At 41.1% G+C, this 17078-nt stretch overlaps 1 protein-coding gene across 4 annotated transcripts in view; it reads left to right on the top strand.

The window, feature by feature from the left end:
- The window catches only part of BMPER (BMP binding endothelial regulator), a 147702-nt gene that overhangs the window by 92827 nt on the left and 37797 nt on the right, over positions 1-17078 (top strand). For 3 of the 4 annotated variants that reach the window (XM_064670428.1, XM_064670414.1, XM_064670407.1), the window contains 2 exons: positions 2397-2726; positions 9763-10099. In XM_064670428.1, the coding sequence (XP_064526498.1) occupies positions 2397-2726; positions 9763-10099 (667 nt within the window). Of the gene's footprint in view, positions 1-2396; positions 2727-9762; positions 10100-11123; positions 12271-17078 lie in introns of those variants that run through there. The other variant, XM_064670421.1, reaches the window with a different exon arrangement.

Raw genomic sequence — 17078 nt, 5'->3', positions numbered from 1 at the left:
ACCATCAATTTTACTTGCACATCTCTAAATTATGTTTATTCCTCTCATGTCTTGCCTCTTAGCCACTTGCTTAGGTGGGGAATCAGCCTTCCCCTCCCAATAGGTTGGTTAATAACATGTATAATGTGCACATTCTTGGCCTTTAGAAACACAAACAAAACCAGTTCTTTCCTCTGGAATCTTTACTGATGTTTGGCTGATTTTTTTTTTGTTGATAGTTTCCTTGTTTTCATAAAAGTTGTGATTACACTAGAAGAAAAATTAGAGATGGAAAAGCTGAAGTAGAATCTGAGCTGGTAATGTTATATATTTTAATATTCATCATGCAGATACTTAGATGAGTGCATAAGGAAATCAGAAGTGTGTTAATGTGATTTAGTAACAGGTAAAGTCAGATAGTCTCCATATAAAATTTATAGATTTTTTTCCCATTAGTAAAAATGACATTGGTGATTAAAAGCTGTATGGTTCCTACCAATTTATGGAGAATCAATGAATCTTTTAATGAACTTTGGAAAGCAGTTATTAACATCCTAATTGGTATCAATGAACAAAAGGAAACTCACAGAAGTGCAAATTTTTAAAAGCACTCTTCTTGGTTTTCAGGCTCTGCCTAAAGTCTGTCAGGCCTGTTTTCCAGAGGTGGTGATCAAATATGGTTCATTTTGACTTCTAATGGAGCTGTCAACATGATGTCCTTGAGAAACTGAAACTTGTGGTCCCTAGTTGCCAGACATAGTAAAGAGGGGTAATAATGATGCCAAGATTAGTTACTGTCTTAGCTAAAGAAGCATGCATATGGCATGCACCATGTGGTGAGGGGAGACTGACTGAGATTAGGCTTTAGGAAGACCTTTCTCACAGGAGGAACAGACAGACACTGCTACAGGTTGCCAGAGGTGGCTGTGGGGTTGCTGTTACTACCGCTCTTTAAGAGCGGGTTAGATAGGTCTGTCAGGAGTAAGTACAGGTGATTCTGCACTGCAGCTGGAGAAGGAAAAGGTAATGTCTCCTGGTCCCATTTTCCCCTATATTTCCCCTTTAGTCCCATTTTCTGGGTCTCCATGTAGGTTTCCTTGGGTGCACTTTACAGCTAGAAAAACGCCAGAAAGATTATAGTTGCTTTAGCATAACACCCTCCCTAGGCTGAAAAACCCTGCTGAGAAAGGTGTATTGTGTAGTTAAAACTGCATTCCACTCCACCGAAGGAATTCCCTTCCCCTTCTCCATAACATTCGTGTCTCCTTCTTTTTTTGTAGATTTGAATTTGCCTTTTTTAAGCTGCTTTTTCAGGCAGGCCATTTTATTTGCATTTTTTTCCTCCAATGAATAAATTGTATTCCTTGTTACTCTCCCCTCCTTTATTATTATTATTTTTTTTAATTTTTTTTTAACTGATGCTCACAGCTCTCTGATTACTGGGTCAAATTGTCCTCCCCCTAAAACAAGCATCATCTTTCAAAAGCAGCCTTAGCCCATGGGTGTCCAGCTGGCAGTAGCAGTGTGCATTTCTCTGCCTTGAGACGCCTTCTCAGGAGCAGTGAGATGTGGTTAGAACCTATTGTTATACCAGAAGGCTGCAAGGCAAATAAATTTACTGCTGTCTTTGATTGTGAGGCAATTCAATCAGTTGATGGGTAGCTGCAGGGTAACTCAGCATCATTGACAGGAGTGTGAAAACATTCTGCCTATGAGCTGTGACTTCTGCACCCAGTGTATGGCTGCAAACATCCATAAGAAATCTGCATCCATTTGTAATAATGCAAATAATTGGTAGAGACACCATGGTCTTAGGTAGTTATTGCTTCATGTTAGTCATGTACTACTGACTTCTAGCTGGTAGTGTGGTAACAATAACTACTACAAGTCAGTTGTGTATAAACAACATATGCAATAGCTTGTAAAACTGAATAAAGATACTGTTTCTACAGATGATTTGGGGGAAAAAAGTAAACACGCCTAGTTTAAAAATGTACAATATTTATAAGTGTACAAATGTAAAATATGGACAGAACCAGGTCCTGCTAAAGTGGTCTGATGGCTTTTAATTTCAGGCAGTCACTGAAATGTGTAAAATGTCACAGGCATTGTAATAACCTGTTCTGATGGTAGATTATTATTATATGTTTAAGGGACAAAGGTACAGGTTAGCCTTCCTATGCTGCCCCAGGAATCAACGGGCCTTTGGTTCCCACCCTCCTTGGGGAAGACTTCTACTAAAGCTGTGAAGCTTTTGGTTTTAAAAGATGTGTATATTCCTAGTGGGTGTCAGCCAAAATCTGCCCTGTGGAGCAGGTAGATTAGGTGAGAGCAGCGTCCTCTAAGTTCTTATCAACTGCCTTTTTCAGACTTTGATTGATCCTGATATGGCGCTTTTGTTTCTCACTCACCTGCAGAGCCTGGAGTTTGCACTGTATTTGGAGACCCTCACTACAACACTTTTGATGGACGGACATTTAACTTTCAGGGAACATGTCAGTACGTTTTGACAAAAGACTGCTCCTCCTCTGCCTCGCCCTTTCAGGTGCTGGTAAAAAACGATGCCCGTCGGACCCGTTCTTTCTCCTGGACAAAGTCAGTGGACCTTGTGTTGGGCAGAAGCACAATCAGCCTCCAGCAGCACCTCACAGTGAAGTGGAATGGGACCCGAATCTCACTACCTTGCGAGACACCGCAATTTCAGATCGATTTGGATGGTTATTTGCTGAAAGTGGCAACCAAAGCAGGTAGGGCATGTGTGTGTCTGTGAATGTGTGTGTGTGTGTGTCTTCTTTCTCCCTGAAGAATTTCTCAAGTTCAACATGAACAGTAGTCAGTAAAAAGGCACGATAGCGGTAATAAATATAGTCATAAATCTTTAGAGATCTTAGGAACCCAGAGTGCTTTCAAAATTCCCGCAGCCCACAAGCAGACGGAGATCCCAGCTATGAGTTTGAACTCTGCAGGATATTTGCTAAGCTGTGTTTCATTCTGCGGCTGCCAATTAACTGCCTGAATGGATCAACGTGCCATGATTTTCACTTCCAGTAATTTAAAATGGCTTATGCAGGGTGTGGTGGGTCGATCCTCACTGGAAATCAACCAAATGTGCTCACGAAAGTCACTCTGTCACTCCCCTCCTCACCAGGACAGGAAAGAGAAAATACAATGAAAGACTCATGGGTTAAGATAAGGACTGGAAGAGGTCACTCAGCAATTACTGTCTCTTTTGTCAAAGAGACTGAGTTTGGGGAAATTAGTTTAATTTATTGTCAATCAAGTCTGGGTAGGATAATGTGAAATTAAGCCAAATCTTCAAAACACCTTCTCCCCCCACCCCTGTTACTTCACAAGCTTAACTTTACTCCTTATTCTCTCTACCTCCTCCTGCCCTGAGTAGCACAAGGGGATGGGGAATGGGAGGTGCAGTCAGTTCATCACACATTGTATCTGCCACTCCTTCCTCCTCAGAGGAAGGACTCATGCTCATTCCCTACTCCACCGTGGGGTCCCTCCCATGGGAGATAGTTCCCTGCAGACTTCTCCAGTGACTCCCTCCCATGGGCTGCAGTTCTTCATGAACTGCTCCAGTGTGGGTCCCTTCCTCAGGGTGCAGTCCTTCAGGAACAGACTGCTCCAGTGTAGGTCTGCCACAGGGTCACAAGTCCTACCAGCAAATCTGCTCTATCAAGGGCTCCTCTTCATGGGTCCACAGATTCTTCCAGGAGCCTGCTCCAGGATGGGCTTCACACAGTGTCACAGCCTCCTTCATGCGTCCTCCTGCTCCAGCATGGGGTCATCCATGGGTTGCAGGTGGATCTCTACCCCCCATGGAGGACCCCCATGATCCTCCATGGGCTGCAGGGGCACAGCTGCTTCACCATGGTCGTCGCCATGGGCTGCGCGGGAATCTCAGCTGTGGCATCTGGAGAACCTCATCCCCCTCCTTCTCCCCTGACTGCAAGGTTGTTTCTCTTATGCTTTCTCACTCTTCTTTATGACAGCAGTTGTACAGGGCTTTTCTCCCCCTTCTTAAATATTTTACCTGAGATGCTGCCACTGTTGCTGAAGGGCTCAACCTTGGCCAAGCCCATCTTGGAGCCGGCTGAAATCAGTCCATCTTGGAGCCAGCTTGAATGGGCTCCGTCGGCCCCCCATTGGCTTCCATCAGGGAAGCTTCTGGCAGCTTCTCACAGAATTCACCCCTGTAGCCCCTCCACTACCAAAATCTTGCCATGCAAACTCAATACACAACATCATCGTTTAATGCTTATAGAGAAGAGCGGAGAAATCAGTTCTTAAACATAACATTCATGTTTTTTCCACAATTGCAACAACATATTTTGCAGTTTAAGTCAGCAGTTGTACAAAGTCATAGTTATTAATGGCTGGAATGAGTTTAAGTTGTCAAAGTACAGAAACATTTCACCGGGGCTACCCAGCAGAATGGAGGCCCTGGTTTGAAAACCAAGGCCTAATTTGCTGCTCTGTGCCATCTTGTTGGGCTTGTTTTGTGCCCAAATATGAAGTTGTCTGCAAGAAACAGAGTCTACAGCACCAGAAGCGAAAGGAAATTAGAAATTTTACGGAATCTGGTACCTTATTTCTAGAAACAGGGAAGGGAGATACCCGAGTCTCAGGTCTTTTATAAAATACTTTAATTGTCAAAATTCTGAACCAGAGGACTTACATTTGTTTTGGTAGACTGTTCTGAAACTATAGTATCCTTGCATAGATAAATACTGAGGGGAAGTTTAAAATTTTCTCATTAGCATGTGTTAGGTACTACTGTAGTCCTGAGAGATTTCACTTGCACAGTGAAGTACTGTTTCAGTGAGAATACTATTTACTGTTAATTCAATTAAATGCCATGTGAAAGCAGTGAAACCAATCTTTCTTGTGGAGTGATATGGTCACAGGCATGACGCATAGTCATACTCATTATCTAGCATAATTTTTTTTCAAGGGGGACACTAGCACCCACTGTTGAGCTGAGAATTTAGACACCTGTTCATATAGCCCCTGGAAATGTAAGTCTGCATAATGTGGATCCCAGCTCTGGACTCATTCCTCAAAGTGGCAATGCAGATTTTTGTGGCTGTCTGTAAAATGCACACAAGTTGACCATTATTCACAACTTCTAATTAAAAGCATCTTGAGGGTTTTTCTTTGCAGCCAGCTGAACACCATGAATTCTGGCGATGTGGATTTCATTAGCCAACCACAGGCCAAGGAAGGGTTTTCAACTGAAGATGAATGACAGCTAATCCTGCTGCTATTCCGTTTGTCTCTGGTGCAAGCCTAATAAATGACTACACACATCCTTGTCCATGTGTTGGCAGAGGAAGTGCAAACATGGCATATGACAACATACCAAACAGTGTGTAATCACTGCAAATTATAGCCTAAATAATTCCTCCCCTTAATGGAGAAGGATCAGGTTTCTCTCACTGAATGCAGCACCTTGGGCCAAGTCCTCCTTTCCTCAGCACACAAGGCCTGGAAAGCAGCAGAACGGCATGGCTCCATTTTGCTGGGAGAGGACAAGCAGCAGAGAGGTTGTAGAGAGGAAGAATGTGCTGAGTAGAACTGGTTTAAACACAAACATTTTTTTCGACAGGAAATTCTGAGTGCTGGGGGGAAAAAAATTGGAGAATTTTCTCTGTTTCAAAAGGAAACGGGGATTTAAAAAAAATATATGCTTTCCCAGTGTAGGGTAAAAAAAGAGGGGGAGGGAGGAGGTAATGAAAAATAAGCAAAACCACTGCACTGGAAGCAAAATTCAAAGTAAAATTGGGCTGGGAAATGCCGGGTCTGGTGCTTACAGCTCCGCCAGCATTCCCACGGCTTTTGGTTTTCCTTTTGCAGAGTTGGGAGCTGAGTCCTCTATAAAACAGGGAAGCCCAAAGCTTCAGGAAGCCTTGTGGTCCCTGGCTACAGGGCAATGTGCATGGCAGGGCAGTCCTGGAGTTTCATACCCTGATCATGCAGGCTTCCAGGCAGCCCACCAGGCGAGCTGGCAGGAAACCAGCTTGGAGCCTTGCCTGTGCTGTGTTGGAAGTTCATTGAATATGATATGTCTCCCTGAAGCATTTCAGTTCTGATGAATTGGCATTTTCCACTGAAAACCTGTTTTGTTGCTAAATTCCTCACCAGCTGTAGCCCTGGATGCCATGAAGCAGCAATCCTTGCACTCTGTACTGGCAGGTACTTCGTCATGGGTGTACTTGGAGTGGTGTTGAGTCCTTATCTAAAATTTGTGTGCTGCAAAGACCAGAGAGTAGAGGTTCACAGGGTTGGTATTACTTATCTATCTCTCTAGTGCACAAGCATTTTATTGTTGTTGTTGTTTCTGTGCTGATCTTTTGCATGAAGCTACTTTGCTGAGGTTTTCTGTACCGCTTTGCCACTAAATCTTTAGGGAAGAATGGTCTGCCGGTCTTTGATGATTCCTTTACCATGAAAAATCATGCAGAACAATTGATGAGAGCTCCCATTTTGGGGAACTCAGTGTGTGATGTACATAAATCTAGCAGGACTTTTTTTGAATGCGGTAGAGTACATAGTGTGCCAAGTTAAAAAATCAAGTAACATGTTGATTAAGTATCCTTCAAAGAGAGGGGAAAATTGGAAAACCCTAAAAAGTAACTCAGAGAATATTCCTTTTCTGCACATCCCCAGATTGGACAGATGTTGCATCCTTTGGCTTCACATCTCTTAGATTCTGATCCTTGTCCAAGCGAATGGGAAACTCATCCATTTTGAGCAGGGGAAAGGAAAGGGGGTTATAGCCACCAAGAAACTCTGCTAAGGAGAACATTTCAAACATTGCTCTGTAGCATAATCCTGTCTGTCACTACTCTTGTTGGTTTACAGAAACTAACTGAATTTTCTGCTTGTGAACAAACAGGAGGCACACACTGCACAATGAGATCAGGCTCCAACAAAATTATCATGCATGTGGGAATAAATACCCTTCCCTGTTAATCCAAAAGGGAATAAGCTCTGTTATGGACAGAAACCTTTAGGCTGTTCATCAAAGGTAGAAATTACCCATCCATCTGAGCAATTACAGCAGAATAAAGTGTAATTAAACTGTACCCAGCTAGAGGAACATACATCCTTTTGTAGTAGTTACACAGTGTGTCTCTTGAATCAAATCCAGTAACCAAAATAAGAATCTTTAGGTTTAAAAATGTGCATTTTTATATGCTGAGATGAAAAGCCATAGTTTTATGTTATTTTTTCTCTGCATACCTACATGCCTGTTGCAGGGCTACAAAAGCAGCATGTAACAATTCGTTTAACTTAACTCTCATGAAAGGGACACAAATATTCATGAAAATTTTAAAGTTGACCTTTCCTAATTAATTTATTTTCACTGAAGGTCAGTGAGTCTTGTCCTGAGCAAAAAAATAGGCATAAAAGGAAAATTAAGATAGAATCATTAGCCAGTCTTTTCTGACTTTGTTTAAAGTGAGCAGGCTCTGAGGGAGCTTGTTTGGGGAAAGAAATTGAACACCACCTTAAAAGCTGTAGTTATTATCTGAAGAGAACTGTCTGAGAATTTGGATCTTGAAGCTTTAAACTTTGAGAAAGTTTATATGATTCTCAAGTCTGAAGAAATCCTGGTTTATAAGTTAATGGCAAGTTTTTTCTAAATGCCAGCACGGCAGTATTAATCTTGTGTCTGCAAGTCAAGCTGTGTTTTGTTTTGTTCAGCATAGTCAGAAGCAAAGACAGCTGGAGTCTGAATTTGTCCAGCAATGATAATGAATGTATGAAGCATCTTAAAAGGCAGCTTTCCCCCTTGCCACTGTGCTGGCCTCATTAGCAGTTGTAGTCTTGCACAATTTCTCAGTTGGCTGGGTGTAAAGTGTCTTTGGAGGAGGACACTGTGGTCCCATCCGTGCTGGGGTTTATTAGACAATTTAAAACTGATCTCAAGCATAGTCAGTTCAGGACATATTTGTGCTATCATTGCTAACCTACAGTGGTAAGAAAACATGGTGTAATAGACTGTAGTGACAGGTGATGCAGAACAGTCTTCACAGCCTTGGTGAATAAATTGTTCCCAAAACTCCTGGTGACATGGCCGTAATTGCTGCTCGAGCCTCACCCTGTTTCTCTGCAGCCTGGGTAGGAGTTGCCATAGGAGACAATGGGATGTGTTGCTAAAGGAAGGGTTCCAGCTTTGAACTGAGTCCCTGGTATGTTAATTACTTACATGAGGATAGTGCAGGATTTGGATCACATAGTGACAAGCACTGATTTACAAGAGGAAAGGGTGGCGCTAAGCCAGCCCACACAGCAAATAAAGAAAACTGGAGTGAAGCCCTGGTCCTGCATCGCAGATTGATGCCTCTTGGTATTCTTGGCCAGGCAGTGAGAAGAGGGTAAAATCTGGATTATCCTGTTTAAAGCACAGTCCTGTGTTTATCCTTAACTAATCACTGCTCACAGGTACTTCATGAGAGTAAATTAACATCAGCAAAGTGATTTATGGTCTTCAGATGCAGGATTACTGCAGGCATGTGAAGTAGAAGGATGCATGAGACATTGGAAATAATTACAAGAAAAAACATTTTTGGGTAGAAGTTAAGCAGCAGTGATTCTTGGTGTTGTTTTTATCCCATATGATACCCAAATTGTTTTCCCTTATGAGATGCATATTTACTCCTCAAAAAATGGAATTCATTTAATTTACAGTCACCCAGGTAAAAAGGAGAAGTTTAGTCTCCACCTGATCTTTGGACCCTCTAAAATATCACTGGAAACAGAAAGCCATTCAGGAGGTAGTTCATTCATTCCCCCTGCATTAGACACTCATGTTGTGATCCGGACCTGCCTTTTTCTCTCTGTCAAAGAGAGGGCCCAGACAGCTGACTTATGCTAGACATCTAGCTTTTAGGTGAGTACAGACAGATTAAAGGGGATGTCAGCCAAAGAAAGTAATTTTGATTTTGATGTACCAGAAGTGCCAAACCTTCCTGTAAAACAAATTGTAGCAGAGGGTTTATATCCCAGCCACTAGATTAAGGTTAGATGTTTACCATCATTTCTGAGTGTAGACAATGTCAGAAGGTTGGTAATTTATGCCTTTTGAATGAACAGTTTGAATCCAATTCAGAATGCCTTCTTACAACAATTTTGACCATCTGGCATATCTTTGTTGTAATCTTTTTAACTCTTTACTCCCACAAAATAAGGTACTTGTATTTGAACAGTTGTATTCACCCAAATAAGAGATCAGTGTCAGCTTTGTAGGTAACAAAAGGATGTGTCCCATAAGGTGGTCACTGGTGGATCAGTCTCATGGGGCATGGACACCTTTGTATGCCCATGACCTGTGCAATGGATGACAGTGGCTGAAATTCTAAACTGCCTGTGAAATCAGCTAGCAATTTACCCTAGCAAATTCAATTTACAGAATTTTGCAAGAGCCCTCTTTCAGTGTTGAGAATAGTTCTGTCTTGACTTGATATTTTTTAGCATAACCCCATTCACTAGGAAGGAGGAACAAAAATAAACAGAGGCATGACTGTACTGTAATTGACTGTGATTTAAGAAACACTGTACTTGCCAGAGGCAGTTACTGGAAGATATATAGAAATCTAACAGCATTATCAGAACAAAGCCAATGGCTTTGTTCAGGTTCCCATGAACACTGTTTCGCAAACATAAGGTGCAGTTTGTTATCCTCAATTTCTTCTTCTCTTTTTTTTTTTGTTTGTTTGTTTTGTGTGTATGTTCGTGCTTGTTTTTGTCTCATCTTTTTATTAGGCTTGGAAATATCATGGGATGGAGACAGTTTTGTGGAAGTCATGGCTGCACCACATCTGAAAGGCAGACTCTGTGGTCTGTGTGGCAATTACAACGGGCACAAGCGAGATGACCTGATTGGGGGGGATGGGAATTTTAAGTTTGATGTGGACGACTTTGCTGAATCTTGGCGCGTGGAGTCCAATGAGTTCTGCAGCCGCCCGCAGAGAAAACCTGTACCTGAGCTCTGTCATGGGACAGTCAGGGTGAAACTCCGAGCTCACCGGGAATGCCAGAAACTCAAAGCATGGGAGTTTCAGAGCTGTCATTCAACAGTGGATTATACCACATTTTACCGGTAAGTGTGGCTAGCTTTGGAGGGAGATACTAAGTTACTGTGCGAGGAGAAAAACCACACAGTTGGCCCAATTTCAGCAGCATTTGAACACATGCATTGAACTGCTTTTGCTAAGAATTAATATGCAGGCTTAGAGTTATATTATGGGGAGGTTTTGTGAGGCTGGAGTCAGAAGAAGAGGGTCCTGAGCTAATAGACCCAAGCAGCCAACAGTGAGAAAGACAGGCAGAGTTGTGATCACCTAGAAAAAAAGTACTTTTGGAGACTGAGGAAAGAGAGGGAAGAGATTTCAGAACATTTTTGTAAACTGTGATTTTGAAGTCAGTTGTAAAGTTGAGGCTGACTTTAATTGCTATTGCTTGTGGTCTAGGGAAGTGTGACCGTGAGATTAGCTCAGCTGTTTGGAGCAAGATGCTAAAAACACCAAGTTCATGGGTTCAATCCCTGTTTGGGCTATTCGCTTTAAGAGTTGGACTCGATGATCCTTGTGGGTTCCTTCTAACTCAGAATATTCTGTGATTCTGTGTCTTCCCAGAAATATTTTGAAAATTACTTTATTAAAACAGAGGTATTAAATATAACTACTGCCTCTTGAATGGTGTAGTTTTTGGGTTGGGAGTTTGGAAGGAGAGAGTTAACAAAAGTTCCATACATGCCATACTGCCCTGGGAGGAAAGAAAGACAGACGAGGATCTAGAAGCCTTGTCTGAGTGAATTATTTAAGATTTTTTATCTTTAAAATGCTTCCAGTATAAACCACAAAGACATATTTTCTGTTCTTCAATTGGCATGAGTTTATTTACCCCTCACTTAGTAAATAAAATTGACTTTTCTTTTGATTGCCTGACATAAAAGATAAAAGCAAGCCGAGTCACTGTTGTATGATGGCAAATGGAGCTGCCTGATCTCTGTGCTCCCAGCTTTCCCCACATGGACACATCTGCTAAACTATTGGACTTATTAGGAAAAGCTTTCTAAAATGACTTGATTTCCCTTAAGACTTGCCTTTCCTCTTCTTTTATAGTGAGACAGAAAGACTTTTATCTACTCCAGCAAAATACACCTGGGACTGGGAAATGCTAGAAGAAGCACTGCAGCTTGCTTGTAGTCTATGTGCCTGTGCATTTATTTTGCTATAGTGTATCCCTGTGCTAGGAGCCTGGCAAAGAGTAAAAATTATATTGTGTGCAGGTTATGATACTTTATCTTTTCTAATGGCTGGAGGCACAACAGAGAGTGCTAGAGAAGCTAACACACACGCAGGTTCTGTTGAATGCATTTCAGCAACATTCCCATCTCACTTCCACCGTCCTTTAAAGGTAAGTGATGACAATGCAAATGGAAAACAGGCCCAGAGAGATTTGTTTAATTTTGCAGTGGATTTTTTGTCCCTTTTTAAAAGTAGCTCATGATTAATTTAGTGCAATACACTTCCTGACACCACAGCAGAAAATGATTTATATTTTGACTACAGCAGCCAGAAAAAAAATTTCTACATGCTTGCAGACAAGAATTACCGTAGAGCTTTTCTGTTCCTTTAAAATTATGTCTAATGTTTGTCTTGGAAAGGCAATAAAATCAAGCAAGTATTTAATTTGATTATGTTCTTTTGTAGAAAAGTATGTTTTTCCCTAAGGAAACTTTATGTTGAAATGACCATCGTATTCTGTCAGGAGGAGCTGTTCATTTGTTTCCATTTAGATGTTGCTAACTGTTAGAATGCTCAGCTCCCAACACAGGAATAAAAGATAAACTATAATGTACAGTTAAATAATGGTATGTAGTAGAATGCTGCTTCTTGTTAGAAACTGATGAAGTTGTAGCAAGCAATGTAGTCAATGACCGTCACTGTTTTTCATACTAGAAAGTTTCTGCAAGGAGGTAATGATTATGGGACACACATTCAAGAAAGTTCTGGAAAGCTTTCTGTCATTAATCTTTGCAGATATAAGTATGCATGTGTGTGTAAGTAAGTATAAATACAAGTATTTCAGAGATTTGCTTTTTTCATTAATTTTTGTTCAAAAAACCCATTACTGCTGATGTACTTTTGCAAAAAATTTGAGTTACCATGAAAAGAAATTTAAATTAGCACAGCTTTTTTCTGAGATCTTTTGAAAAAGCATATTTAGTCAATGTCCTCTAATTTCAGGCTAGGTTTAAATAAAATTTTTCAAATTCTGCTTTTCTAACTCTGAACAAGTTTCTATCAGTAAGAAAAGTGAGGGGGCAGAAGGGTAGGGTCAGATTCTTTAATTTTCTATTCATCTCATCATTGAATTGAATAGCTTCTCAGTTTTTAACCTCCAACATTATGTATAATGGAATTTTTCCATTTGAAATACTGCGTTCTGAAGAGTTAACCTTTCTTGGTCATTTTTGCCTATATTATTGACTTTGCTTCATTTTCATTATGCTGCTCGGATAGTGACCTGCTGTTGTTCAAAATTCTCAGAAATAGAAATAAACTCAGCAGGAACATGACAAATTAGCGTGTATTTTCTGCAGAGACCAAAAAAGGCAGTGAACAATGCATTGCAAACATTTGTCTGACATTGTGTTACTGAGGAGATTTCTGTGAAGATGGTCTTAAATTCATTTTAAGTCTTGTTCTTTTTACAGCAGTAGTTTCTCCTTTTGTTAGCCATCCAAAAAACATACAGCATGATTGTCATGATTGTTAAGTGAATAGGATATAGTTCATGTTTTAAAGAGTAGAGGCCTAGCTGTGTGTTGACTCCTGAGCTTGACCTTGAGAGATGTCTGATGCCTTAGGTTGTGCACCTTGCCCTTAATCCTTTTTTTTGGTGTTGTGACTTTGGTGACTTGCGTTTCCCTGCAAAGCACATGGTAGAAGAAAGCACAATGTAAGTGTGGATTTTGAAATAGTCCTGACTGCAAATGAAGAATTTTAGCATCTAATTTTATACCACTGTTTTAATTTTTTTGTTTTGTAACTACACACATGTTATGCGATTTTAATTGTGGTTTGCTTTGTTTAGTTTTGGGCTGGTATTTTTTGTTTGTCTTTAATGCATTGCTAATTGTTCAGTACTCATGAGTAATACTCTAAAAATAACCCTTAGGGTTTAACTTTTTGGAGGCAAGTTCATTAAGCAGGGAAACAATTTTGAATTTCCAGGACATTTTGGTAAAGCCCACGTGAAGAACTGATTAGCAGTTAGCGTCATTACCATTGCCGCTTGTCTGGTTTGGTATTTCAGTATGGTTAAGTGTCCTGGATTGGTCCTTGCAAAAATAAAATTAAAATTAAACTATGTGTGCAATTAAGCTTGCACTCAAACTCCTGAAGCTGCTCTTGGGTATCAGCAGCACTAAAAACAGGTGATACTGTCTCAATATCTCATGCTGCTATTACCAGAAAACACTCTATCACATTATTGGGAAATACTGTGGTACCATTTAAGCTCTTGGATGAGGATTTGGGGAGCTTAGGGGACTTGAGGAAGCAGAAGAGGACTTTTATGTGCTCACCAAGCCCTACTCCATGGCTGATCTCATTGTGTATCTTTGAGCGGGGCTGGAGCAGGGGCCTGGATGTGACTCCAGCCCTGTGAGGCCATGTGGAGCGGTTCCCCAGTGTACCCCCATGCCTACTTTGCTTGGTCATGACTGACACCTCTCAGGAGCCTCCTTGGGAGGCACAGGAGCAGGCGGCTCCTAATGACTGTGGGGACCACAGTGAGAGGGGCACTGCAGTGCTGCTTTATGCAGGGACATGTTGGGCTGCAGGAGACACTGTAGAGGAAGACACAGGACTAATACTCCTAGAACGCCTGCCCTCATTAGCATCTGTGGTTTTCTAGTAGGTTGTTGGGTTTTTTTTAAAGCTGACATCAACAGATTTGGGACATGAAATCAACATGATGTCAGTATATCACCTGTCTCTAATACACCTACACAGCAGCTGAGTTCATAAATGACTAGTTAGACAGCACTCAAAACTCTCACTACTGCCATAACTTCAGAAAAAAAATTCAGTGTCTTGCTTTTGTCATGCAGTAGATTTCTCTGTTTCAGATTGGAAAATTTGTGTGCCTAACTCTTTAAGACAAGTCTTTTTGTTGGTATTACTCTTCCTATTATTATTATATATTTTTTATTGATGCTATTATTTTTATTATTATGATTTTAACAGACAATAGCATGCCAAATGCTTGATTACTCTTTTTCTCTTTTGTAATTGTCCTAAGAGATCTATTTTTCTCTCAAACACTTGAATTTAATCCCATTCAATATTTTATGGCAGGGTTTAATTAGCAAAGTAATAGCATCATTTGTTTGAATCTGTTAATCACATGCATTCAAGAATTGCAAATCTACTGTATTACAATTCTCATCTTAAATGTTGCTTGAGATGTGATGACATTACTCCATCTATAGCTCTTGGTTAATCAGTTAATGAATTCCAATTTCAGTTAGCCAAATAACTTTATGCAGGTAGCTGCTGCTGTCTTGCAGTTTTTTAAAAAAAATTCCGCTTAACTAGATAAAATATTACTGCTTAAATTTAGAGTATAAATTGCAATGTTGTGTAGTTTGTTGGTTCTCTGTTATTAAGTTTGAGAGTTAGGCCATAAATGGATGCAGAGAGCATGCGAGCCATTGCATTGCTAAGTTAATTACAAACTGTATTTAAAAGATTGGGGCCAAGGGTTTGTGGCTTTGAATCAGAAGGTTTGAAGGTTTTTTCCCTGTTAACAATGATGACCTACAGCTGTAAAATTCATGTGGTTATGCCCCTATATTCACTCGGCAGGATGGTACAAAAAAAATGTAGGCTGAAGAATGACTTCAGAAAATACTGATTCAAGTGCTTAAGGGGTGGGTGGAACTGGCATCTCTGGAACCCTCAGTTTATTGCCAAGGGCGCATATTGCAAAATTCTCCCCATGAGATTTTCTGGCCCTGGCTGTGCATTTGAGCAGAGCAGTTGCCTGTGCTGTTCCTGCTGAGGCCAAGCTGCTTCAAGGCTCCTCTGTCATGTAAGTGAAGGGCAGCTGTAGCTCTTGCTGCTCCTCAGGGTGACTCTTGTCCTGGCTCCTGCACCTAAACCACCCCAGGGCAGAGCTGGCCTGTGTCTCCCTTCAAGACAAAGCCAGTGGCATTGGCTTGAGAAAACGACTGATGGCTTGAAGCTGTGACTGGTCCCCTTGCAGACCTGGCACAGAGCAGGGGTTGGCTTTTGCTTCCACTTGCCCTTGTGCTAAGATTTGGATGTTTCTGTGCCTGTCAGACTGCCAGCCTGAAGCTGGCCCTGAGTTGAGGTACTAGCAGTAGTGTAACCACAACAGAGAGAGGCTCAGGATGAAACAATTTATGCAGCTTCTTGGGCAAATTGTCACTGAGCAGCTGTACAACCCAGGGATCTTCTGGTTAGAAAGGAATTTAAAAATATTTGAAATAATAATAGGGTTTTTTTAAAGCAAATCTGCACCAGGATGTGAGTTTTCTATGAATCACAGAATTACAAAATGGATAAGGTTGAAGGGCACCACAATGGAGTCATCTGGTCCAACCTCCCTGCTCATGCAGGGTCATCCTAGAGCACAGGGCACAGAATTGTATCCAGATGGCTCTTGAATATCTCCAGTGAGGGAGACTCCACAACCACTCTGGGCAATCTGTTCCAGTCCTTAGTCACCTGCACAGTGAAGAAGTTCTTCCTTGTATTCAGGTGGAACTTTCTGTCCATCAGTTTATGCCCATTGTCGCTTTTCCTTATGCTTGTCAGCCATTGTGTCCCAAACCCTTCCAAGAACACTGGTGCTTGGGAAACAGTTCTCTGTGCCTATCTGTCCAGGCTGTCTGCTGCCTTTACTTTATGCCCCTATATAAATTGACATTATTCCTCAAACCACTAAATGTCAACCTGTGCATCTTGTGTAAGGCTGTGATGAACTTGCTGACATACAGGTAAGAGGCACCATGACTTAGAGTGCTGGTGACTGACAGTGCTAACAAATGAGAGAAGATGGACTTTGTAGTGTCTGGTGCATTTTTGGGATTTCTAGCAGCAAGCTTCAAACTGTTGTCCCTATGTTCTAATGGTAAGGAGTACTGCAGAAATGCTGCATATGTAAGTCTATGGCTCACCAATGTTTTAAGTCCCCTCCTTGAAGTATTTTTCATCTGATAAAGCCAAGAGCGAGGGAATGCAAGCTGCCAGAAAAATACTGTTTAGATTTAGAAGTTTGGATTTGGACAAATGGGTTGAATGGTCAGAAAAGATAAATCTAAAGCCAAGCTGAGCTCAGTTATCTGCAGATCATGATTCCTCTTCATCTTTCCCCACACTCCTTCCCCTGGTGGGATATTTTTCACATAACCAAGTCCTATCCACTTTTCTGTTCAGAAAAGTACCTTAGGAATTTGAGGCTAGAAAACATTCTTCTCTTTGTATCAGTGGTTATTACAGCTGTAAAACATTGAGGCAATGCCAGAGGATTCACAGATGTCTCCTTTCCTGTTGAGGTATTGGGAATTGGCAGGGGGGGGGTGGAGTGGGGATTAGGGTGGAGAGGGCTCCAAAATCTGACAAAACAGTGGTGTTGGATAGACACTGTTCACCTGAGACCATCCATGGCTTGCTTCCAGTTGAGAAGTGCATGCTTCCCCAATGACCCAGTTCGTGCTTCCCTATATGGAAAGTTAATGATTTTTTTTTTTAACAGAGATATCTCTTATAAAAAAACCAGATGAAGCAGCATACTACTGTGTGATTAAAACCCTGGAAATTTCCTTTCCTTCAAAGGATGGCATGTCTGGAATGTGTTTGTTTTGTTTAGCTAAATACATGATCACAACCCCACCTGTCCTTTTACAGAGAATGAAAAATTATTTCCTACTGGTTCTAGGTGCAATGTGAGGCTTCTTTTCTCATTTTTCCAGGAAAAAAATCAATTTATTATTATTGCACATGCAGGTATATAGAGACTTATTACAAAAACCTGCTTCT

This window comes from Pseudopipra pipra, chromosome 1, assembly GCF_036250125.1.
Source record: "Pseudopipra pipra isolate bDixPip1 chromosome 1, bDixPip1.hap1, whole genome shotgun sequence".
Lineage (NCBI taxonomy): Eukaryota > Metazoa > Chordata > Aves > Passeriformes > Pipridae > Pseudopipra > Pseudopipra pipra.
Note: the sequence above shows the minus strand (reverse complement) of the source record. Positions and strands in the feature narration are given on the sequence as shown.